Consider the following 23,959-nt stretch of genomic DNA (forward strand, 5'->3'; position numbering starts at 1 on the left):
TCAAGCAGTCTGCAGGCTGGGGCTTTCTGAAATCCTCCTAGTGCTGTTCTTCAGTAGCTGAGAATCTTTCACCTGGACCTCAGCCAAATGTTTGGTTGGTGTTGGCCTTTTAGGGTCCTGGCTTTGCTGTCAGGTCGTGGCTTTTTGCTGTGAATGACGATAGCTGTCTTGGAAACACTCCCATTCTGACTTGAGAGATAAGGAATAGGGAATCCTGCCAACACATGGGAGAGCTGATAGGGACCGGCATACTGCTGGAAGCCACCCTGCTGAGTCCAAGGCCTGGGACCAGTGAAAAGTGTAGGTAGAATTTCTTGTTGCCAAGGGCCTGTTCAGATCATGTTACATAGTTGCTGCTTCCTATCAACTGAGTTCCTTTGGATGCATAGGATTCACACTTGCCCTAAATGAGGATTATTTGCTCTCTGGGTTCCCTGGGCCCCTGATTGAGGAAACCTATCATTTCTGGTTACGCTGCCTGGGGACACAAGGCTTTGGCAAAAGGTAGGGAGGTATATATCTGTTGCATCCTTTTGGAGATGAAAGCCCAGAAACGGATTTGACCAGGGTTAGAATCAGAACTGCTGACAGCAGGAAAGAGCTTTAATCTAGTCCAAAGTACTAATCTTCAGAGGATCCATGACTTTCGCAGTCACTCTGAAAATCAGTAGCAAAGAAGGGACTAGAATTCAGGCCTCCTTATTTCTAGGCCAAAACTCTCCACCCGATTGGCTGCCTCTGCAGGGCAGATGTGCTGGAAAAGTCTGCACTGTTAAAGAAGCAATGACCAGAAATGGCTCAAGGCACAACAAGAAGCCCATGACAGAATTTTCACTTTCAGAGGCTTCTGCACAAGGATATGGTGGTGTCAGACACCTAACGTTTTCACCTTCCTCTACATACGTGTTTTTGATAGGCTATCTCAAACTGCAGGTAGGGTAAAGGAGATAGAACCTACAGATTTCTCTTATCAGCCAGACTGCAGCCAGGGCAGCAGACGGAGGTAAAAGTGATTAAGGCTAATTAGTGAAGCTCAGCAGGAAGTAGTAACAACAATGAAACTATCCTGGCATGAAAATTTAAAAATAAAAGCACCGAAGATGAACACTGAGATGAAAGTTTTTTTGTAAATGGCAATTTTGCAAATTATGTTTGGTATGCTGTGACCCATGCTTTTATACAGCAGTAGGTAGCATTCTGATATGTGAGGGAGCCACAGCAGACCACCCTCATTCAGCAGCCTGGCTCTAATCACCCCTTTCACCCTGCCCAACAACCTGGAAATAGGCTGGGCATCCAGGCTTTGGAGAGAGGGCTTACAAAGGACTTGCCCTCCGTGGAACGCATTCTTTTATCTAGTTCTAACAAAATGAGAACTCCTTTTCATAGCATTTCTGCTCTGACAGTACTAAGTGCAAAAGAAGATCCTGGATGAGTGTTTTCTGTTTTGTTTTCCTAATGAGAATATGCTTTACCTAAAACCTATGACTTCATTCAGTATCAGCCACAGGAGGCTGGTTGTATATTAATAGATTAACCCACCCAGGCCCTGGCAGATGCTCAAAAGTGTTTGCTAAATACAGCAGGCTGGAAGATTGGAAAAGCTGTCTGTGGTTCTTCCCTTACAGAAACTACATTCATGTGTTTGAGGAGTCCCATTTTCAAAGATGAATATTTTTCCTGTATACATGATTTTTTCCTCCAGGGAAATGGTTAAGTTGAAGTATGCAGTTGTTAGATTGTGAATGGTAAACCTGGTGTTAGTCACTGACTGAACCTTGAGTCCTCAATTTAACAGTCCCAGAGGTTGCAAATTCAGATGCTTCTAGGGGCCAGAAAGGTAATATAACTTTTGAAAATAGCCTCTATTCAGCTCCAATTGATTGTTGCCCTGTGGGAGTGAGGTCCAATGTTGACAGAAAATTAAAAAAAAAAAAGACCAGAAACCAGATTTATTTGTGAAATCTCTCCATTTTTAAGTGTTAGTAACTTACTCTAAAATTCTTTAAACATTATCTTGTCTAAATAAAACATGCCTGGGCCATATGTCTTCTGATCCAATCTTTCTGCCCTGCCTAAGAATTCAAGCAACACATATTTTACTGAAATAGATGTTGCATGATCTCTTAAGTGTATGTTTTATTACTTAAATACCTCTTTTCTCTTAACAACTGAAAAATCTGAAACATACACAACAGGCCAAGAGTAACCATTCTGTTTCTAAGAAAAATGCTGTCAGTAAATAAATGTACCTTGAAGTGAAGTACAGAAGATTTTTATGTTTCATAAGTTATTCCCAGTGGTTTCAGTTTGGCATATAGCAAGGAGTCAGACTAGCGTCTGAGAAACTGCCTGCCAAATTTTTTGGCTTTAGCACAGAAAGTGCCACACAGATCCCCTTCAGTCAGGCCTCGGCATCGCCATTTCTTACTGGTGGAAATTGATTTTTTTCTTCCTACAGATGAACTCAAAATTATCTCAACTAAAAAGACATGCTTGGTTTTTTTTAAATTGGAAACTTACAAAGGTAGTAAAAATGAAGTGTTCAGAAGTAGAGTGGTAGGAGTCTGTGTGAAAACCTCTATGTCCAACCCCCAGCAGCCTTGAAGCCTGAGATGCACACCCTCCTGAGGGTCCTTCCAGCCCTAGAAGCTGAGACCTCGCTGAAGTCTGAAAAGCACTTTGGCCTGTGGAATCATACAGATTTACCTCATCAGTATAGGTTAAAACAATGATTTACAGGTGGTTGGTTGGTGGTTTTCTTTCTTTTTTTTTTTTTTTTAAGCCAACTTTGATCCCATCAGTGTATTTCTTAGGAAAAATGTAAACTGTTCATACATTCTCTTAAACATCACAGTGAAAAACAAGTACCCGTATATGTGATAGGGCAGGCAGAGGGTTCTACCTGCTCTGTCCTTGGCAAAGGCCCTTGGCCACACTGGTGAAAATGCCAGCTTCACTTCTGCACAGAGACCTATGTCATGCCATCCCACTGGAGCACCAGTGGACCCCAAAGGCAGGGCAGGGGGAGGGGACCTTTTTGAAATGTTTCCAGGAGCTCTGTCCAGATGACTCTGTCTTCCAGCCTGGGAGTGCTGCACAAAACTACAAGGACACTGATGAGACCATGGATCTGTTGCCATTCTCTAGGGAAGACTTGGCTTGGAGTGTGGCTGCCTGGATTCGAAAGTGTGTCCTTGACTCCATGGAATAATTCTTATAGTTTTGCCTAGAAGAGACCAAAGAATCAGACATACAAGGCTGCTCCAAGAAGTGCTTTTTCCTTCAGTCTGAACTGTGGGAGCCTGCTAGCCAGGAGGGTTTTTAGAGGCTTAAATCCCTTCTCTGTATAAAGAGTTGGGCCCAACCTAATAGGGATCACTTGGTTTCATGGCCTGAGGAACCTCTTTTGGTCCTGTTGGGTCCCCAAGCTTGAGGGAGTGGTTTCAAGAGGTAGATCCATGGGCTAGAAGGCAGGAGCCCTGGGTCTTCACAGCATTCCTGCAGCTGGCTTGTGGTGTGACCCTGGGTAACTCACTCCCCACTTCTGGGATTTCAATTCTTCATTGATAAATTGAGGAAGAAGCCTCTCTATGCCATGTGAGAGCTGAGATCCAGGAACATGAGCCTAGCCGCCGGACTGCCACACTGCCCTTGCCAGCACCCTCCCCTCACTGCTGTCTGGCCTCCTCTGCCCCCAGCCAGCGTGAAGCTCCTCAGCTCATGAGGAACAAAAGACAGACCAAGGCTAATCAAGACTTACTTGGCAGTTTCCAAGAGTTTGACAGCCTCTTCATTTCTGCCTTGCTCCATAAACAGCAGGGCCAGCTCTAGCAGGGCATTTGGGATCAAGTAGTGGTCATATTTAATCTTCTTTTCACTGCAGGACAGAGAACATGGCTTACAGGCTCTGCTCTTGAGACAGCCTTCAGACATGTCCTTCAGAATCCTCCAGAGCCTCCCCTGAATGAGAGGATCACACCCGTGGCCTCATGTGAGGTTTCCTGATCTGAATTCCAATTTGGGAAGGTTCCCACTACCTAGCCCTAAAAAGGCTTAAGATCCATAGCAGAGCCTTCCAATTTTCTGCCCCTGGGGCCCCAACTCCCAGAGAACCTATAGCTCATGTCATGTCTTTATCCTTCTCCCACCTCAGTCCCCAAGCCCCCTTTTCCAGGTTTATTAAATTGAGAAGTCTCCTGTCTCTGATCTGGCCCCTCTGATCCACCCTCCATGCTACCTAGGAGATAACCTTTTAAAACCCAAATCTGCCCTGCTGGTATCCTTCCCGGCTCTCCTGTCTACAGGATAAAGTTCAGATTTGTAAGCAGAACATCCAGGCTCTTCTCAAGTCTAGCCCCCCCACCCCTTATTTAATCTGCAACCCTTGCCCTCTACAACTTCACCCAGGTAGGGAAGGTTACCTAAGCACTGTCACCCAACCTCAGGTGTCTTTCCTGTGTCTACACATTTGTACATGTTGTATCTCCACTTAAAATTCTTTCTCCCTTGTTTTTTCTGCCTGTTAAACTTGCCAATCTAACTGACATCCCTGGAAAGCCTTTCCTAGTAGCTCGCTTTAGGTTTAGGTCCCTCCTTGGGGCACCTGCTGCCCTCTAGGCTTTGCTCTAGCAGAGCCCTGATCTTACCAGATAGAGTTGCCTGTAGCTGTCTCTTTGTAACATCTGCACTCCCCTAAGGGCAGAGTTGCTGAATTACAAATTCCAGGGCACCATTCACACAAAACTCAGTGTGGATGGGCTCCTGTAGCTGGGCAATGTGGTGGCCCTGGAGGACAAAGTCTGAATAAGATCTGTGCCCAGCAAGGGTCCTGGCACAGAGTAGACACTAGTACATGTGGAGAAAGTTAGGGGTAGGCTAGGGTCAGGCACTAGAGTGTGCATGAGAAGAGAGAAACCCTGAAAATTCTACCCTGGAGCCCTGGGCCCAGCAGTAGGATATCTGGAGCGGGAGCAGCCACAGAGGCACTTACTTGGCAGAGATGCTCCTGAAATTCTCCTCAGCCTCCTGGACACGGCCCAGGTATTTCAAACAGAGGCCTTTCAGCAACTTCACCAAGCACTCATCATCCACTGAGTACTCATTCTCTGAGAATAGGGGAGTAAGGGAAGAAGACATGCTTGTTCACTTCTTCAGTAGTTACTCATGGAGCCCCTACTCTGTGCTGGGCCCTGGGGACACAGAGTTGACTCACACAAGGTCCCTGTCTTCAGGGAGCTCACATCTGGGGAGGAAAGACAGATACTGAGACGATGACAATACAGTGAAATTAGGACTGACTGAAGGAAGCCCAGGGGTTGTGGGAGCCCCAAAGAGGCCTTGACTCTACCTGGGGTCAAGGGACAGCTTCTTGGAGGAGCTGCCACTGAAGTTCGGTCTAGAAAGGCAAAGGAAAGTTACCAGTGTAGAGAAGTGAGGAAGGATGTTTTTGGTAGAGGGAAACTTCAACTGTAAAAACCTGTGATCTGACCCAGCCCGGCAAGCTCAAGGGCCTAGGGATAGTCACCTGGGCCCTTTTCCAGCATCTCTTCAGCCTTGATGATAATCTCAAGTATTCCGTCTGTGAGTTCCGGCTGCTTCCCAATCACCGCGTAGCCATTCCAAATGTACATCATTTCCTGGGGGCAGGGGAGCAAGTCAGTCCTAGGTTTCCTGTCCAATGGAGCCTCAGTTTCCCCATCTGTAAAATGGGCAGCTCAGATCAGAGGATCACTAAAGGCCCTTCTAGCTTTACTCTTCCATGACAAGTCTTAGCCCAGCCTTTGAAACTGTGGGCTTGAGAGAGTTCTGGGGGAGACTTATTTATTATTGCAGCCTCTCCTTACCCCAGAGAGAATTTAAGATGGGCCCATATTCTTACTCTTCAGCTCATAGCTGTGAATAGTTTTCAGTTACTTTTCTGTTCATGGCTTCCTGGGGCACTATTATGCTCTCTCCCAACCTCTCTGTTTCCAAACTCTTTCCATCCTTTGAGGACCAGGGAGTCTTCCTCCTTGCTCCAGCTAGCAGGGCCTCCTATAATGGAGGAATCATAATTTATTTAAGCACTTCAGGAGCTTAAGACTATGTCACCTCTCCTGTTCCCCCAAGGCACTGGGCTTGAGCTACCTTCTTGAAAACTATCAAACATACCTGATTCCTTTTTTTGCCTTGACTGCCAGGAAGCTCTGAATACTAAATTAAATTTTCATTCCAGTAATTCTGTTAGCTTAGAAAAGCATTTCCTAAACTATCAAGCCAGACACTGGATGTGATTTGTATACATAAAGTTCTAGAAAGACTTTCCTATTATAGTTCTTGTCATTATGATCTAGGGAGGGATTTTAAGTTTAGACAAATATTTATCAAATCATTATATGGTCCCAAGTTAGCAAATATTCCATTAAAAAAGCATTCTGTGGCCAAATGAGTTTGGGAAAAACGGCATCTTCAAGCTGCCTCTTGGAGACTTACCATGCAGATGAGCAATAAAGGTTCCAAAAAGGTCTACAGTATATAAACTTTGTTTAGGCCAGTCTTTCCCAAATGTATGTAATCACAGAAATAATTTTATACACAAATAGCATTTTACAGATTATAGTTATGGAAAGTCTCCCCTAAATTTTTGGTATAATTGTTTCATCTGCCCTTCCTTACAACACTCCCCCCTCCCCATTTGACAATAATGTCTATATTGTATATTTTAAACTGTAAAATATTTTAGGATTTATTTGAAGATATTCAGGATACAGATTCTAAATAAATTTTGTATAGATATTGAATCTTTTCATTTCTAAGATGCTTAACATGTTTTATCAGCTGATTCCCATGACTGGTCCATGAAATGGGCAACATATATATTATTTACATTAAGGGAAGAGTCACACAATTAGTTAAGCAGTAGAGTCAGGACCAGATGAAGGTCTCTGAAGCAGTGCCCTTTCTACCTTTCTGGTTGCCTTACTATTTGAATAACAAGGACTCTTAAACTAGAGCTTTCTCTGATGCCTGCTCAAATCATGCATGGAATTAGCATCATAACTGTGGTTCAGAATACTGGCTCTGGAACTAGACTGCCTGGGTTCAAATTCTGACTCTAACTCACTAGCTATGTGACGTGGACAGGTGGTTACTTTATCTTTCTACTTATATCTTACCTACTTATTAGCTATTTTATTTTTCTACTTATCCATTAGGCCTTATAATCCCCTTCTGTAAAATGGAGATACCACCAACACCTAACTCAGAGGGCTGTGAGGATCAAATGAGGCAATGGGTGTAGGGAGTGTTAAACACAGCAAGCGCCCAACAACAATGGCAGCTATTATTGTTATCTTGGAGTTGACTGTATCATGGTCCCAGCCTCAGAAAAGCTCGGTTCAGTGAGGGGGGACAGTGTAAACAACAATTATCATCACGTGACAAGACAGAAACAGACAGCGTGGGAACACAAACAGCCAAGTGATGCCTCTGCCTGGGAACAGGCTGTCTAGGAGGGCTGCTCTTTCTGCCTTGAGGAGTCTGCAACCTGCTCGCCTGTCTCCCCACCCTTATCAGACCAGTGCTTTCCAGAGGCTGGGGCAGGCTCAGACTCGTCTGTGTCCCCTACCCAGTGCCAGGTGAATTGGGAAATCCTCTCCCGGTCCCTGAGGGAAGAAGGTCTTTCTCCCTATCCACTTCCCCTGGGGTCAGTGGCTGTATCCCTGGCTCTTAACTAACCCCGACAATCCCAAACTAGAGTTCAGGGCCAGTCAAGACCCTCCTACCCACCAGAGCAGGGATTGGCAATGAGACAGGTTTGGGGGAGAGGTAGCGTCTGGACTTCCGGATGGCAAACTTCTCTGTGGGTAGAGATTTCCCAGCAATCTTGAGCTTCAGGCCTGGTACAGCTCTGTGGAAGAGATAGGAGGGTGGGGAGAGGGTGAGAAAAAGCTAGAAAGGACTGAGAGTCCCCAGCCTGCCTAGCCTCTGCTTGGCCCTTCTCTGAGCCTCGGTTTCCCCATCTACATGATGAGAGTGCTGGACTCATAGCCTGTGGCTATGGCTGTATTTCACAGGCCCTGAGCCAAGACCTGACCACTTCCTGTGACTAGGCAAGGGACTCCTCCACACCAGCAGCCAGAGGTGAGAACGTACACAAACGCCCCAGTCCTGCTTTGCCTTCTAGTTGTCTCTCCTCTACTCCCAGGCCCCATTTCAAGAAGGCCCAGCGGAAGTCTGACCCCAGTTTCACAGAGAGAAAGAGAAGGACCTGCCCAAGACCGCACAGCACAAACCTTTAATTAACTCTGGCCACGTGAGTTATGGCCTTCTCAGCTGTTTCCAAGGGCAGAGTAAAATGTGGTATGCAGCAGGGCAAGCCTCCACATCTGGGGCCTCACCCTCCCAGCTCCACCCCATCCTCCATCTCTGCCCCAGTCACAGGGTGTGGCTGTGACCTTCAGACCTGAGCTGTCCAGGCCCAGGAAACAGCTGGACCTAGTTGTGAGGTACCCCACCAAACACCTCCCCTGCTTATTCACTGTGGAACCTCTCTGGGCTGGATTTCTCATCCCAAAAATGGAGATGATGATTTGAAGGGGAGCAGAAGTCACCCCCAAATATGCCTCTTCAGCATAAGGATTATTTTAGGCTGGTTATTTTTAAGACACAGCAGACACACAAAAAACTCTGAAAACCTAGTAGAAATTACCTTTTGGTAAGAGACATTTACATTTATAGAGGAAATTTCCATTTGTAAGGGTGTCTCTGTACCAGGAAGAGGAGGATAAATGAATCTCCAGAAACTCTTTATCAATGGAGGAGGCAGAGACTTAAACCTGCATAACAACCATATCCTCTTTTACCTGAAAACCTCCCATAACTGGCTCCCTATCCCCCCAGATCCTCTGTCCTTTAGCTGGAAATGGTAATTAAGGTAATGGTTTGGCCATTTCAGAATTACTCAGCTTTCCTGGGTCTCTCCCATGTATGTATACAGTTATTAAACTTGTTTGTTTTTTTTTTTTACTGTTCATTTGTCTTCTTATGAGGGTCTCAGCCAAGAACGTAGAAGGCTGGAGGAGAAATTACCCTTCCTCACCAACAGATTCTTACCCTCATAGGTCTTCTGGAAGAGTTACATAAGATGGAGACAGAGTCGCTTGGTAAATGATAAACGCCCTCTGATTGTGACAGTGGTGGCCCAGGAAGCTCGGGTTACCCCTACTTTCATGTCTGCAAGTTAGGGGCAACCTTCACCATGACTGGAGGAAGCCCTAGGCTCTATCCTTGGCCTGCCATAGCTGAGTCCTGCTCTAGGTCCTTCACAGGAGGCAAACAGCAGTGCAGATAAGAACAAAAGCAGCCACCATTTAGTGGCTCCAGGCCCTATGCCAGGCTCTTTAACTCTGTTCTCTATCTGATTTGCAAAACCCTGCAAAGCAGAGGTTGTTATTCCCATTTTGTAGATGCTGAAATTGTCCAAGGTGACACAGCTAACAAATGGCAGAGGCTAGATTTAGTCCTGTTTATTTGGTTTCAACTCTGTGCTTCTCTGAGTGTACCAGGTTAACTCAGCAGGAGGAACCTCTCTAGACCTCAGTATCTACATCTGTCCTACACTCCAGATGACAGAAGTTCAGTGCAAAGGATGCTGACAGAACCACTTTTGTGAAAGAAAACCTCTGAACAGATTCAAAGGCTCTAATGACAGCAGCAGGAGGAGGTGGTGACAGAGGGAATGACAGGTATGGGGTGATCCTGGGGGAGGGTCAGGGGCTCGGGGCAGGGGAGATGACAACCCCCACCTCCCTCTGCTCAGGGTGGCTGTGAGCAGAGCCTGGCTGAGACCTATGACCGGGAGCAATGGTCAGACCCACCTAAACAACTCCACTTCGTCATCCCCGAACGGCTTGTAGTCCTCCTTCCCAAACATGCTAAGGTAGGCAGCCTTCATGTAGATGTAGGTGGCCTGTGCAAGGCAGAGCAACAGTCAGGTGTGAGCAACCCGCCCTCTGATCACAGTCCCAAACTGGCACAAATACCTCACTGGGACATTGCTATGGCCCAGCATAGTAGCTAACATTCTATTATCCCCAAGCCCAGGGAAGAAACTGGGTAAGGAAGCTGAAGCAACTTGGGGACTTGAACTAGGAATTAAATCCATGATGGGCCAAGTCTAAGCAGCTGTTGTCTCCACTCTGAAGCAGCAGAGAGGACTCAAGCAACTAGTGAATGCATGGGATAGTGCTGAGGATAGAAAGGTGACACAATGACAGGGGAGCAAGGGCTTTTGGGAAGCAGCTATTTCAGACTGGGCCCCTGAAGGCCAATGTGAAGATTCACAGAGACTTGAAAAAGGACCTTCCAGGCAAAGAGAACAGCCTGAGACGAGCAAAGGAGGACAGAGATGTGTCTAAGTAGGATACAAGTCAATAGCATAAAGCATGGGATGTGTAAAAGAAGAGGTATGAGGCCAGAAGAATGAGAAGGGCCCTGGGTCAGGGCTCAGCTCAGGGTCCCTTGGTGAAACTGCCTTACTGTGTGCCAGGTAACTGATATACATCATCTCACTTGATCCCAAAGACAATGTCGGAAAGGAATCCTTAACCCACCTTTGCATCCAGGGAAGCTGAGCTGCCAGAGGCAGAACTGGGAGTGACCCCAGGTTTGTGTGGCTTCAAGGGTCTTGCCACTGGATCCACTGACAGGGAAGGGGAGGCTCTGCAGAGCACTCCCTCCCCTGGTCCCCACCCTATGGATCCATTCCTGAAAGCCTTGCCCCTTTGCTGAAGTCCAGTGCCAGGAATGCCTGGCTCTGTGCTGCCCTCCAGTGGCCAAGCCTTGAACCACAGCTCCTGCCACCGGGGGCGGCTACAGAGGAACTGGCTGCCCAAAGTCCAGAAAGTGTAGGGGGTGGAGGAGCAAAGGGAACAGGACGTCCTGGAGTCTGTTCCAGGAGAAGGCAGAAAGCAGCCTCCACCTGGCAGCCCCACCCATGCTGAAGCCTAGGGCTACTCCCAGTTCCACTCTGCCCTCAGCACCTCAGTCTGTCCTTCACAAGGTGAGGAAAAGTTGGTCTTTATGGGGCATGCTGAGAAGCTTCCCTCAGTAACATCTGTTCCCCACACCATCTTTAACCTGTCCCTCTGCCTGGGATGCCACTGTCCCATCTCTGCCAGGCACATCCGCTGGCTTCCTCTCAGAGCTTTCTCCTGCCCCGCCATGTCAGCCCTAGCACACCTGCCTTGTCCAACACCTAGGTGTTTGCTTGTGCTCTACATTCTGTCTAGAACAGTTTCTCAACCTGTTTCCTACCCTCACTGAGTCAACAAGAGTCAGGACGGATGCAGTGACCTAGAGTTGTGAGACCTATGGACATTCAAGTTATCAAGGGATGGAAAACAGCAGCCACCTCCCCTGATGAGAGTCCTGTCTCCCAGAGTTATCTGTCTGATTGCTGGTCCCACATTTATTTTGCTGGATTATTCTACCAGACTGTGCAGTCAGACAGTCCATGCCCTCAGGAAGCTTACAGCGAGTAGCTTAGAGGGGGAGGTCCCTCAACTCCCACCCACAAACCCTTCACCTGGTGACACAGAACCTGTAGACAGCACCCTAGCTTCCAAGCCTTTGCCCTTGCTGTTCTCTTCGATTGGGGTGTCCTTCCACTTCCTCCACTCTGCCACCCTAATTCTTCCTCCTCCAAGATTCAGTTCAGAAATCTCTTCTAGAAACCTTCCTTGTCCTCTTGGCTGGGATGCCCAGGGCTGCCTCTGAGCTCCCCTCAGCCTCCCCCATCACAGCACTGAGCAGACAGTTGTCACCACCTGGTTTCTGGCCATCCCAAGGTGCAGGCACTGGGGGAAATGTGACGGGCTCACAGGGACGGCTCGGCACAGCACAGGCAGAGATGGATGCTGAGCAGAGGGCCAGCACATATGGCAGTGGCCACAGGACAACTCTCTAGAGCTGGAAGTTGGTGGAGTCTGGTGGCCAAATGCTGGAAACTAGGAATGAATGAGGCCCCAGAACTTGGGGTGCCACAACCCCCACTTTCACAGGAAACCCTTCTGAGGAAATCGTTAGAGAGAGGGGCTGACCACCCCGAAGTTGCACAGAGAGCCAGGGACCGAGCAGACTCACGGCCAGACTCCTGACACCTGGGAGGCCTGGCCTTCCCTCTGCTCGTCACCCGAGGCCTCTTCCTCCCCAGGCAGGCGGACCCAGCTGCCCGCCTCACTCCACAGGAAGGCTTCTAGGTCACTTGAGCTCAAAAAGGTCCCCCAAGGCTGTGTTCCTGTTGGGAGTGGGAGGTGATGAGGAATGAATGCTGGCCCACAGGGAAGTGCCTGCAACAGCAGGGAGGTCTCAGGGCAAGCTGGGCCTCCTGGGAGGACTTGAGGGGCAAGGGAAAAGCAGAGGCCTTTGAGTCACACAGAACTGTCTTCAAATCCAGTGTCTATCACCAGCAGCGTTGTGGCCCAGGAAAGTCACATACCCTCTCTTAGCTTCAGTGTTCCTCGTGTGCCTGATGGGGAGAGCTTCTACCTCGCTGCGTGTGGTGTGGCAGAAATGCTGAGCGCTGGGCACACAGGGCACACAGTGAAGCCCTCTCCTCTTCCCAGCGCCGCCTGCCCTGGCCCAGAGAATTCCCTTTCAGCCTGGGCCCCAGGCAGGCGGACTGGAAAGCGACTTCCTTGCAGAAGTGGGGGAGGGATGAGACAGGGGTTTAAGGTTATTGAGATACATGTGCTGTGGATCTGACAGTACCATTTGCTCTCTGATGGTCTAGATGATTCCAAGACTCTAGGTGCAGAATTCTGCGCTATTGTTACTATGATGATAAGGGCTAATACTTATTTCACCACTTACCATGGTGTTGTAAGCTTTAGTCTATGCTGAGCATCTGTTTTGCTTTGTTCTGCCCACATGGCATCTCTTTAATGCCCACCCCCAACTACACTTATTCTGGGGACAGCACCTCATTTTTCTTCTGGAGAACCGCCCCTCTCCTACTGCCGATCCATGAGGAGTCTTCCCACCCATCTCCAGGCACTGCCTTGTGATCCAAGCCAGACCAATGAGGCTCTACTTTGGGACTTCCGTTGAAACCAAACAGAAGATGTGAGTTGGGGGCAGGCAGCTCAGAGCCACCCTGCTACCACATGGAGAGAACCTGCCTGTACGGCAAAGATGTCACAGAGGAAAGCACAGCTCCAGATGGAAAAAATAAGCTCAGATGACGTAAACTGAATTCCTGAATTTAGCCCTACCTGGTCAGATGTGCCCAGAATTTTCAGTTATTATGAACCAATGAGCCTTCTGTGTTTTAGACCCGCATGGTCCAGTAGTATATCCACTAGTTCCATGTAACTTTTTAAATTTAAATTAATTAAAACAAAATAAAATTGAAAACATCCAGTTTCCCAGTTGCAGTAGACACATTTCAAGTGCTCAGTGTGCACATGTGGCTGGGAGCAACCACACTGGACAGTGCAGAAATAGAATGTTTCCACCATAACACAAAGTTCTGTTGGACAACACTCACTTAGACAGTATGAGCTACACCTCTGTCCTTTGTGACAAAGTCTCAACAGACACATTGTAGTTCTGCCCCTCATGGTCTTTAGTTCCTTCCAATCCTGACACCTAGCTGAATGTATGGTTCTGTTCAAACTCCAGTTGAGACATCTGTGTTCAGTTAGGGGTGTGGCCCTTGGTCTGGGGGCTCATGGCCAGTCTGGGTTGGCCAGGTCCCCGACACCCCCAGCACATGCTGTCAGCCCACCTTGGACCAGGAGTTCTCCTTGCTGAGCAGGTCTGCGTAGAAGTAGGCCATCTTCCACTGGCCCTTGTAGGTGAAGCACCACATCAGCTCCCAGTAGCACATGTGGTGGAACTGCTTCCAGTGCTGCTGGGCCTCACAGCACTCCTCGAACCGCCGGATGGCCTGTGGGCACCTGCCAGTTAGCCTCGGCGGGGTCCCCCAGCCCATCCCGCCCCATTCTCTGTGCCCTCTGCCCCCACCCAGGTCCATGGCAGGCCCAGCGCTGTGCTGGGCTTGGGAGAGGGCCAGGGGCAGCGTGGGGGAGATAGGAGTTGTGGCCTCCAGCCCTGGTTCTGCCCCCTAAGTCGTACATGACCTGGGCCCACCTACTGCCTGGCCCTGGGACTCCAGTCTCAACACAAAATAGAAGGGTGGGACAGAGCTGTAACGGAGGGACAACAGGAAGTGGAAAGTGTTAACGTTCAAGTGACAGAATAATGTCTATGTCTCAGAGAAAACTCCAAAGGTTCCAGCAACTCCCACGAAGCGACCTGGGCCTGGGGTGTCTGTCCTGCTGCCTGAGGAATCACAGCCGGGGCCACGGACAGACCCCGGAACGCCATGTCCTGGAGTCTGGCCTGCGCCACGGCTTAGTGCTGGGACTCTGCTGGAGCTGTGGCCCTCCTCTCTCTTGCCCTTTCAGTGGCTCCTTCCCACCCACAGAGTCCAGACGCCTTGGTCAAGGTGCCCACCTCACCCTTTGGCACCACTTCTCCATTCAGCAGGTGCCAGCCCATCACCACGTCCCGGACAGCAGGCTTCCTGCATCTCTGCCTTAACTCAGGGACCTCCCTCTCTGGGACGCTGTAGTCCTGCGTCTCCCCATCAGATCCTACTGACCACAAATGCCACCTCCTCCCTCGTCTTCCCACACTGTCATGCCCCTGCTCTCTTGTTGGTCCTCTCCGGGCAGGGCCCTCCTTCCAGTCTGCCTATCCCTGAGTCTATCTGTGTGTGTCTAAGACAGGAAGACCCTCCTGGCCTGGGAGACTCGAGGGGCCTCCAGCACTGGCTCAGACCCCCATACTCACCGTGTCAATATTGCCTTTAATGGCTTCAATCCGGCCCGCAAAGAACAGGAATATGGCACCCTGCAATGACATGCATGTGGTCTGTGTGGGTCTTCGGGGCACACGTGTGCTGGGGGTGTCTGCCAGGAGGTAGGGCTCACCTTGGGGTACTGCTTCAGGTAGGGCTTCAAAAGCTTCTCTGCCTCCTCAGTGTTGACATTCCCGGTGCCTGAAGGAGGCGGGGGGACAGCAGCACATGTCACCACCCTCCCTGGCGAGACTCCCAGCAACCTCCCAAGGGCTCCTCAGGGGCTGTTTCCCCTCTGTGAATTGGGGATGATAATTCTCCTATCTCCAGGGTGATGTGAGGACTAAATAAGAACAGCCTACAGCATCTTCACACCCTGTAAAAGGTGGGCAAGACCACCCCCATCTCACAGGTGAGAAAACTGAGGCTGGAACCTGGTCAAACCTTGAGGAAATGTGTGGTCAGCAGGCCAGGCCCCAGGACACTTGTTGCAGCTCTGTTGTTTCTGGTTTCAGTGCCACACCCCCAGTCCCGGGGACCGGAGCAGGGCCTGCAGCGCCTCGCCCTCTCACCCCCTGCCCTTAGAGCCAGTCAAACCCCAGAGGCCCTGGCCCTGGCCCTGAGGGCTCTCCTACCGAGCACGAAGGTGAGGAAGGTGTGGTAGCACAGCAGCAGCAGGACACAGAGCACGGCGCGGAAGCTGTGCCCCGACGCCCCCTCCTCCAGCTGCAGCAGCCCATAGTCCTGGGGGAAAGACAGGCAGGCTGAGGCCAGCAGGACCTGGGGCCCAGGGAAGGGGAGGGGCGCCGGCGGACACTGAACAGTAGTGAGGGCAGTGCTGCCACAGCAGGGACCAGAGAGCCTGGACTTCGAGTCTGGAACCCCGGAGGCTGGGTTAGCTGCTCCCAGACTGCGCCACCCAGAACAAGGGGCTGCCCCTCTCGGTGCCTCAGCCACCTTCCTGGGGGCAGGGTACACTGCTGCCATGGCCAGGACAAATGCTTGGGTGCAGGTGTCCCCACATTCTCAACAGCCCCTTCCCCATTCCTCTCTTTATTTATCTGCTCCATCCCCAGGGTGGGCACCGAGGCCCAGAGCAGCCCCAAGTCTGGTGGGGAAGTAGGAATGATAAGGAGGCAGATAATCCTAACCACAGGCTCAGGGCACAGATAGGGCCATGAGGATTGCAGTCTGGGAAGGCTCCCTGGAGGAGAAGGCTCAGTGTCTGGCTAGGGAGGAGCGAGAGGTCAGAGCCCACTTGCATTCCTGCCTACAATCTCTGCCCTCCAGCACATCCTTGCTCTTTCAGGTGTACAAATCTGACCTGCCACACCCCTGCCTCAAGCCCTCCACAGCTCCCTTGCCCTAAGGAAAGACAAAACCAGAGCCGGTGCTGGAGGTCTCTCTTGCTCTGGCCTCACCAACCCTCTCTTCCTGGCCAGGCAGCCCACACTTTATTTTTCAGACCTCATGTTCTTCCTTCTCATCATCAGCCTGAAATCCTACTCATGACCCAAGGGCCTTCTTATGAAAACAAAACTGAAAGGGACCTTCCGAGCCTCTAACCAGTGTTTCCCTGGGCCATGGACCACAGATGGCAACTAAGATTTTAGAGGTCCAAGGCAGGGTATGAGGAAGCACAGAGTCCTAGGTGAGGATCTTCCCGTCCCAGTGCTGTCTGTCCTCCTCATGGCGTCCAGGAGAAAGCCTCAGTCCTGTGCTGGCTTGCATTCAACATCGCTTTGCCTTAAGCTCCCTTTCGCACAGAGAGAAACAGCTTTGGCTGGCCACACAGTGTCCTTGTAGTATTTATTGTTATGATTGTGTTCTTATCATGCCACATAATATGGGTTTTCTGTGTAGCAATGTTTCCTTTAAATAAATTTAAGTAAAAATATGAGCTTCATTTGAGAAAAATAATACACAGATAATAATATAGAGGTCCGTGAACACAGCAAAAATCAGGAAGGGCCAGAGAAAGTCCAAGTTTGAGAAACACTGAGCTCATCTCAAAAAAAAGCCCCTTGTTTTACCAAAAACAAAGCCCAGAGGAGGGCAGGACTTGCTCAGAGTCACAGGGAGCTGTGGAGGAGGCTGGACTGACCCAGGGCTCATGACTTCCAGGTTAATGTTCCTTCTACCATGCTGGGCCTCCTACACCAAGGAGTCCTCCCTGATCTGCTATCTGTTACTCAGGTTCCTGCCCTCAGTAAAACCTTTGGGTGCTTGAGTCCTCTGGTTCTCACCCTCAAGGTCAATGCACAGTAAGGCTTCCCTTTTGCATCTCTCAGACCAGAAAAAGGTCTCAAGGGAAGGGACTTGCTCAAGGTCTTCTGAGGGGAGAAGGACCAGGTTCCTGGCATTGGCCAGGCTCACAGAATATGACACCAGGCCACTGTATGAAGCTGCACTTCACTCCCACCCTAGAGCCTCTCTGCCCTGGGCAGGTGAGGCAGGGACCACTGGCCACACTTGCAGTAGAGAAGACTGAGGCCCAGAGAGCTTTAGCCCTTGTCCAGGGCCACACACTGAGGGAGGCTGAGCCAGGACTGACACTCAGGCCCCACAGCCCTACCCTGCACAGCTGAGCTCCAGCCCTGGGGCTGAGCGGGTCGGGAGTCCCAGAAGAGAGGTGGTTACCTTGTTTCCTGAAAACCCCACAAATTCCAGCAGCCGCAGGATCCTAGTAGGAAGCATGGACAGGGTCTGCAGGAACAGAGGCAGGTGGGCAGGTGAGGGGCAGGGATGGCCCTCCCACTCTCCACACCTCCAGAGTCCTGGGGGTAATCCCAGAGGCATAGGCCCTGTCTCCGGAATGCCCACGAGGCCCCAGGTTTCTGAAAGCCAACTTCCCCAGAGAGAGAGGCACTACAGTGTGACAGTTCAGGGCAGACTGCGTCAAAATCATAGTCTCATCACTCCCAGCCAAGCCACCTTGGGCAATTACAGCCCGAGGCCCACAACGTCTGCTTCACCACTGGGACCTGGCACACTAGCCCCATAGAGACCATGTGCAGGGCAGGGATGTGCAAGGGAGGTTACTCTTGATCCCAGATGCTGTGGACACGGCGAGGGTACACCCACTTACCAGGTTGAAGGCTCCCACACCAAGCTTCACCCCTCCTTCAAAGTGCCTGTGGTTCTCTCCCTTGCAGTACTGTGAGGACTGCATGAGGCTGTCCAGTTCCCTGCAGAGGGATGCAAAGCCTGTTTCAGCCACAGGGGCGGCTGGGTCCCCTTCCAGCTGGCTCTAGGTTGCCCCTACTCCCAGCTGATCTCAGAACTCCCTGATAGTAGATTTGTAACAGTCTGGTAATCCAGAGAACCGATATTAGAGGAATTTCTAGCCCCATCTCCCACCATAATGACATACTTCCTGCCCTTGCACACCTACCTTGTCCAACATTTAGGTGTCTGCCTGTGCTCTGCATTCTGTCTAGAACTGTTTCTCAGCCTCAGCACTACTGACATTTTAGGCTGGATAATTCTTTGTTCAGGTGGAGGCGGAGGGCTGCCCTGTGCATCCTAGGATGTTCAGCGGCATTCCTTGGCCTCTACCCGCGAGACGGCAGGAGCAGCCTCCCCCTAGTATGACAACCAGAACGTCCCCAGACAATGCCACTGTCTCCTGGGGTGCAAAACTGCCCCCAGTTGAGAACCACTGGGTTAACTCCAACGCCTTCTCCTTAAGGAAATCTTCCTAGAGTCTCTTGGTTGGAATCCAACCCTCTTTCTTCTGGTCACCAATGGCACTGAGCCCATATCCCAGCCTGCCAGGGGCAGGACAGGGGCTTTAAAGATGTGCCTACCTCCTTCCCAGGCCATGAGTATCTTGAGGGCGTTCACTCAGCAAACACTGGTGAAGGCCTCTCTGTGCCAAGCACCAGAGGACAGCAGGGAGCAAAGTCACCAAGCTGTTGTCTTTACGACTCTCCCATTCTAGGGGACAGATCCCTACCGAGTCACTGTGAGGATGAGAAGGATTTCAAAGAAGAACCCTGGGGCCTGACCTAGTTTGGGGTTCTGGGAAGGCTTCCTCAAGGAGCTGACATTTGAGCTAAAACTTGAGGGATGAAGAATTAGCCTGACAGTGTTCCTGGCAGAGAAAATAGCATGTCCAAAGGCCCTGAGGTAGGAATGAGCTTGGCATATGTGTAAAACTGAGGGAAGGCCCAAATGTCTGAGGCAGAGTTGGGTACGAGATATGGCTAGGAGGATAAGGGGAGCTCCCAGGAATGACTCAGCAATAATCCAGGACTTCATTTTAAGAGCAAGAGGGGTCTCAGGAGTTGGCAGGGAGGGATCTGACAAGGTTTGTGCTTTGGAAACACCACTCTGGCAGCTGGTGGGGAGACTGGAGGGGCCAGAACACTTGTCTGGTTTCTCTTGAACAATTCTAGCAGAGACCCACAAAGTAAGGGGGGGTCTATATACTGCATGGTGCGTTATTTCCCAGTAGTATCCTGAAATCAAACTCACAAAATCTCTGCAGGGAAATAGCCATGTTAAGTGGGGAAAATAAAGATGACAGTCTCAAGTCAATTCAGGTCAACTTTTTATGGCTGAGCTGTTTGTGCAGCATATGTGTCTTATTTCCCCCTAGCTCAGGGTCAGGCAGAGTCAGTACTCAGGGCAACCAAATGAACAGATACACCCAGAAAACCAGGGGAATAATATTCTAGAAAACTGGAGTCCTGAAGATACAGAAATCTGTCTGAGGTCACACAGCATTTTAGGTTTCCTGTCTCCAGCCAGTGTCCTCTACCTGAGGGGCACAGGGTGGTAGAAGCTGTGGCCCAGGCCCCGCCCGGCCAGCCCCACTCACTTGTAAGTCTGGTAGCTGTTTCGAACTCTGATGCCACCCTTGATGAAGCTCACCATGTTCTCATCCTGCAGGAGGGAGAGATGTTAAGGCTGAGCCTGGATGGGTAGCCACAGCTGTGAACAGGATCATACAAGGCCCTGAGTCCTGCCTGCCCCTTCCTGGGCACAGCTTTTTGAGGGGTCCTATGTGGGTAGGAGCAGAGGTCAGCCACACCAAGCCTTCCCACCCCGCCCCCCACTGGGACTTGACATGAGGGTCTTGCTTGCCAAACAAGACCTCCAAAATGCCCAGGGATTGATCAACCCCCTTTACCAGGCTCACATGTACATAGCCTATGTGTTTGGAGAAAGGCCTGGAGGAAATGCTCCCACTAATTAACAGTGCCTCCTCCAGGTGGAGGAGCTGTGGTGAAGGAGGAGGCTCACTCATTTTTGGACTGTTTGTGTTTTTTACAAGCTGGTGTTTATCACATGTGCAATTTAAAGCACCAATACCTACAGCCCACTTGGAAACTCCACGCCTGTGTGTACATCCAAGAGAAATGGATGAACATCTTCAAGAATAGCACCACTGATCTTAGCAGCCAAGAGCAGGAAACAACCTGAATGTCCTTCAGCAGGAGAATGGATAAACAAACTGGTATACTCAGAGAGGGGAGAGCTGTTACACAGCCATGGCTGAGTGAAGAAAGCAAGTCCCACGCAGCTTGAGGCCTTAAGAAGCTCAAAGGCAACTAAAACATAACAATATGCTGTTCAGACATGAATAGGAAGCTGAGAAAACCATTTTTAAAAATAGGGTGAAGGATGATACAAAACTCTAGGTAGCGGTTCCTCTGGTGAAGGGAGGCAGAGGAGACTTGCCAGCAGGGCTGTGTTCCATGGAGGGCTCATGGGCATTTTTTTTAATTATGTGTAATAATAGAGTAAGCAAAGGAAATAAAAGGCCATTCATGGTGCAATTATTACAGTGATCCCAATAAAGAATTGGGATTAATCCAATTCTAATCATCTGAGGTAGAAAAAGATAGAAAAATAGCTAACAAAAAATAAACAGTGCCTCTCCACCCCAATATGCCTCTTTACATGATGATTTTATGTTATAATTATAACCCCGGCTTTTTGGTGAAATCATGAGGTGATGTTTCTCGTAGTTACCCCTGTGGTGAGGAGTATAGGCTCCAAGTTGGCCAGACCTGGGTTCAAATCCCAGCTCTGCCATTTGTTAACCATGTGACCCTGGGAAAGTGGCTCCTCCCCTCTAATCCTCTCCTTCACAGGCCTGTGAGGTGACAATTAAATAATATATGTAAATGTAGATAAAAACCAACATGTAGTGTGTGTAAGGTCTGTAAAAACGACATGCCTGTAATGTATACACAAAGTCTGGTGTGTTGTAGGTGCTGCAAGTCAACATTTTGAATGAGTCAACTTTGATTCATTCAAACCTGTTTGTTGAATGAATCAAATGTAAAGCAGGGCCTGTGACAATGGCTGCCACTACATGTGACATGAAAACAGCAGGGAAATGGCAGCCATGAGGTGGAGCGCATCCCAGTAGTGGATGGGAACACGTGTGCTTGGTGCGGAGGGGGTAAAACCCATCACCTCCACCAGTGAGCCTGCCCAGGGCTAGGAGTGTTGGGGTGACTGAGCCTCAGACCTCACCTCAACCGCAAGGGGGCTGGTCATGGCTGCTACAGATCCGACTTCTGAAACCCCCAGGCTGCTGGTACAAGGAGAGGGCTCCTACCTGCAGGAAGGTCAGGGCTGCTCTCTGCAGCAGGCACTCTGCGTAGCAGACCTCAGCGTGGATTTCCTCTGTGGGGAGAAAACCAAAGCCCTGCGGCCTCCTGGGACTCTTGGCAGGAGGCTTCGGCCAAATCCTCCCCATCCCACTTACCACAAGGCAAAGGGAGCCTGAGTCATCAGCTAACCCTGCCCCCCCACCCTCAGCCCCAGGCTCCTTCATGGCACTCACAGCATTGCCCCGAATTAGCTCACATTCCCCCCACCCCCACCCAGAATGTCAGCTCAGGGCCCTGGGCCTTGTTCTCCAGTCCTTCTGGCATCACTGCAGGTATGGAGCACACACACCCTACAGTGCTGGGCAAGAAGGTGCCAAGCTGAATGGACAAACCCAGGGAAGACCACTGGCTGTGGGACTAGAGGAGGACTAACACAACCTGAGGAGTCAGAAAAGATTTCCAGAAGGAGGATATCTGAGCTGAAAAAGGGAAGAAACGATGAGGCAGGAAGAGCTTTCTAGGAAGAGGCCCAGGTGAACCAAACAACTCAGATGTCTGGGGACAGCTGAGCCACAGAAAGTTAAAGTGGGGTGAGGTGGGAGAGATTTAGAGGACGGGGAAAGATGAGGGAAAGATCTGCTGTAACGGGCCTTGAACACTGGTTGGGGATTGCAGATTTGGTCCTGTGGGCAGCAGGGAGCCATGGAAGGTATGAAGGAGAGAGTGGTACCATCACAGACACTGTTTCGTGCTGGAAACTTCAAGTGCTCTTGGGGTGAGGAGGGCCATTTGCCCTGGCACTGAGGGCCCCACATTGCTCACAGCTGGCTCCTGCCACCCCCAGGACTGCCACATGTGGTCAAGGCACAAAATGCCACATGACTCTGGCAGCCCAGACCGTCTCTTCCACTGCCCTCAGCTGTCTCATCTCAGAGTGTCTGCCTCTAAAACCACAATCCCCGCTGAGGCACATGAGATGACTACAATAATTAAACCAGCAAACCTAACTACGCCCACAATTCTAAGCCCACCCTGGCCTGAGGAGCAACGTACATGAACCTCGCGACAGCACTTTCTTTCCTGGATTTCCAGGCCCTCAGCAGGTAATGTCGTCAGATAAGTGAGTCTCACCTGCTCCCCACCTCACCTGAGACCACTCCTCAAAAGGCCCCAGGGCTGACCTACCTGTGTCCCAGCACGTAGGCCAGGGCCCGGGTCCCTCGGAGGATGCCTAGGAGGATAAATGCCCCTTCCCACCCTCCCTGGGCCTGGAACCAGGCTGCTTGGTGTTAGTGGGGTTGAGAAGATATCCCAGAAGCCACACCTTCCGTGAACTGGTCCATTGTGGGGCGGTGCACCAGGCTGCTGAAGGAATCTGTTACAGAGGACTTCCTCCGATGCCTGAAGAGGAAAAGGGGGCCTCAAGTCATTCAGGGGGACGAGCGAGGGGCCCAAGTGTCTCTGACCACATCTCCTGCCCTTCCCATAGGACTCCACACACTGAACTCCTGACCACTCCCCTGAATCCAGGTTTTCTCACACCCTTGCCCTTGCTTTTACCTCTGCTTGGAGCCCCCGCTCCCCTGCTCCCTCTAGCCTGGCCAGCCCTAGTCACCCTCCAGGGTGACTAGCATCACCTCCTCCAGGAAGCCTTTCCTTCTCTTCTGATTGGACCCCACGACCCCATGAGCTTCCCTGCATCATGCTGGGATGTTACTGTCTGTGCCTGTCTCCCATATCAGGCCATTCAGGCATCAGAGGGGCCGGGGTATGATGATTCCCCGGGTAGCCAGTGCCCAGCACAAGGCCTGGCCTAGGGTGGGCAGGAGTGTGTTCCAGTAAATGATGACTCCACCTGTGCATGAACACTAAGGGTCTATTCGTTCATGCGTTCAAGCAGTTAATGTGTACTGAACACCAACAATGCACCAGGTCCTGTAACTGATGTCTTTATTCAGTCCCCACAACAGCTCGGTCATCACACCCATTTTGCAGATGAGTAAAGTTGAGTCTGGAGAGGAACTTCCCAAAAGTCAGAGAGTTATGTGACAGAGCCAGGAATCGTCTCCTCCTGATCTAGCCTGGCCCCTGGAAGCCCTCAGTGACTAGCTCAGACAACATGACTCCTGAGACAGTGCTAACAGGGACAGCTCTTAGCACTTGGGGTCACATCTTTTTAACCAAAAGGAGCAGCACTAATAGTGGCATTTCAGGCAATGGGATAGGCCAAGGCAACAGAAATATGAGCCTCACAACCCCTGCTCCCTGCCCGCCCCATGGCCCCGACCTCTGACACAGTGACTGCGCCTCCTTCATCATGTTGCCAGCACGTAAGATGTCCTGGGGGTCAAACGTCATCATGGCCTGCATTTCCAGGATGGTGGCATACGTCAGCGAGTGGTACATGCTCTCCTTGGTTCTGCCAGAAAGAAGGGACAAGAGAAGGTCAACGCCTAGAACTCCAAAGTAGCCGACCCTGTGTCATCATCACCTACCACCCCCTCCCCATCCTGCATGGGGGAAACGCAGGTCCAGAGAG

General features: G+C 50.4%; 1 protein-coding gene across 3 annotated transcripts in view; it reads right to left on the reverse strand.

Moving 5' to 3' along the window:
• Window positions 1-1,937: 1,937 nt before the first annotated feature.
• Window positions 1,938-23,959, reverse strand: part of TTC39A (tetratricopeptide repeat domain 39A) — a 48,082-nt gene continuing 26,060 nt past the window's right edge. For all 3 annotated transcript variants that reach the window (XM_032494256.1, XM_032494255.1, XM_032494253.1), the window contains 16 exons: window positions 23,708-23,839; window positions 22,745-22,821; window positions 21,426-21,493; window positions 19,674-19,738; window positions 17,937-18,036; window positions 17,489-17,554; window positions 15,484-15,592; window positions 14,982-15,049; window positions 14,842-14,901; window positions 13,772-13,933; window positions 9,861-9,952; window positions 7,771-7,891; window positions 5,528-5,639; window positions 4,994-5,108; window positions 3,764-3,880; window positions 1,938-3,229 (listed from right to left, as the gene is read on the reverse strand). In XM_032494256.1, the coding sequence (XP_032350147.1) occupies window positions 3,106-3,229; window positions 3,764-3,880; window positions 4,994-5,108; window positions 5,528-5,639; window positions 7,771-7,891; window positions 9,861-9,952; window positions 13,772-13,933; window positions 14,842-14,901; window positions 14,982-15,049; window positions 15,484-15,592; window positions 17,489-17,554; window positions 17,937-18,036; window positions 19,674-19,738; window positions 21,426-21,493; window positions 22,745-22,821; window positions 23,708-23,839 (1,588 nt within the window). In that variant the 3' untranslated portion in view covers window positions 1,938-3,105. The remainder of the gene's footprint in view (window positions 3,230-3,763; window positions 3,881-4,993; window positions 5,109-5,527; window positions 5,640-7,770; window positions 7,892-9,860; window positions 9,953-13,771; window positions 13,934-14,841; window positions 14,902-14,981; window positions 15,050-15,483; window positions 15,593-17,488; window positions 17,555-17,936; window positions 18,037-19,673; window positions 19,739-21,425; window positions 21,494-22,744; window positions 22,822-23,707; window positions 23,840-23,959) is intronic.

This window comes from Camelus ferus, chromosome 13 (genome assembly GCF_009834535.1).
Source record: "Camelus ferus isolate YT-003-E chromosome 13, BCGSAC_Cfer_1.0, whole genome shotgun sequence".
NCBI classification, from domain to species: domain Eukaryota; kingdom Metazoa; phylum Chordata; class Mammalia; order Artiodactyla; family Camelidae; genus Camelus; species Camelus ferus.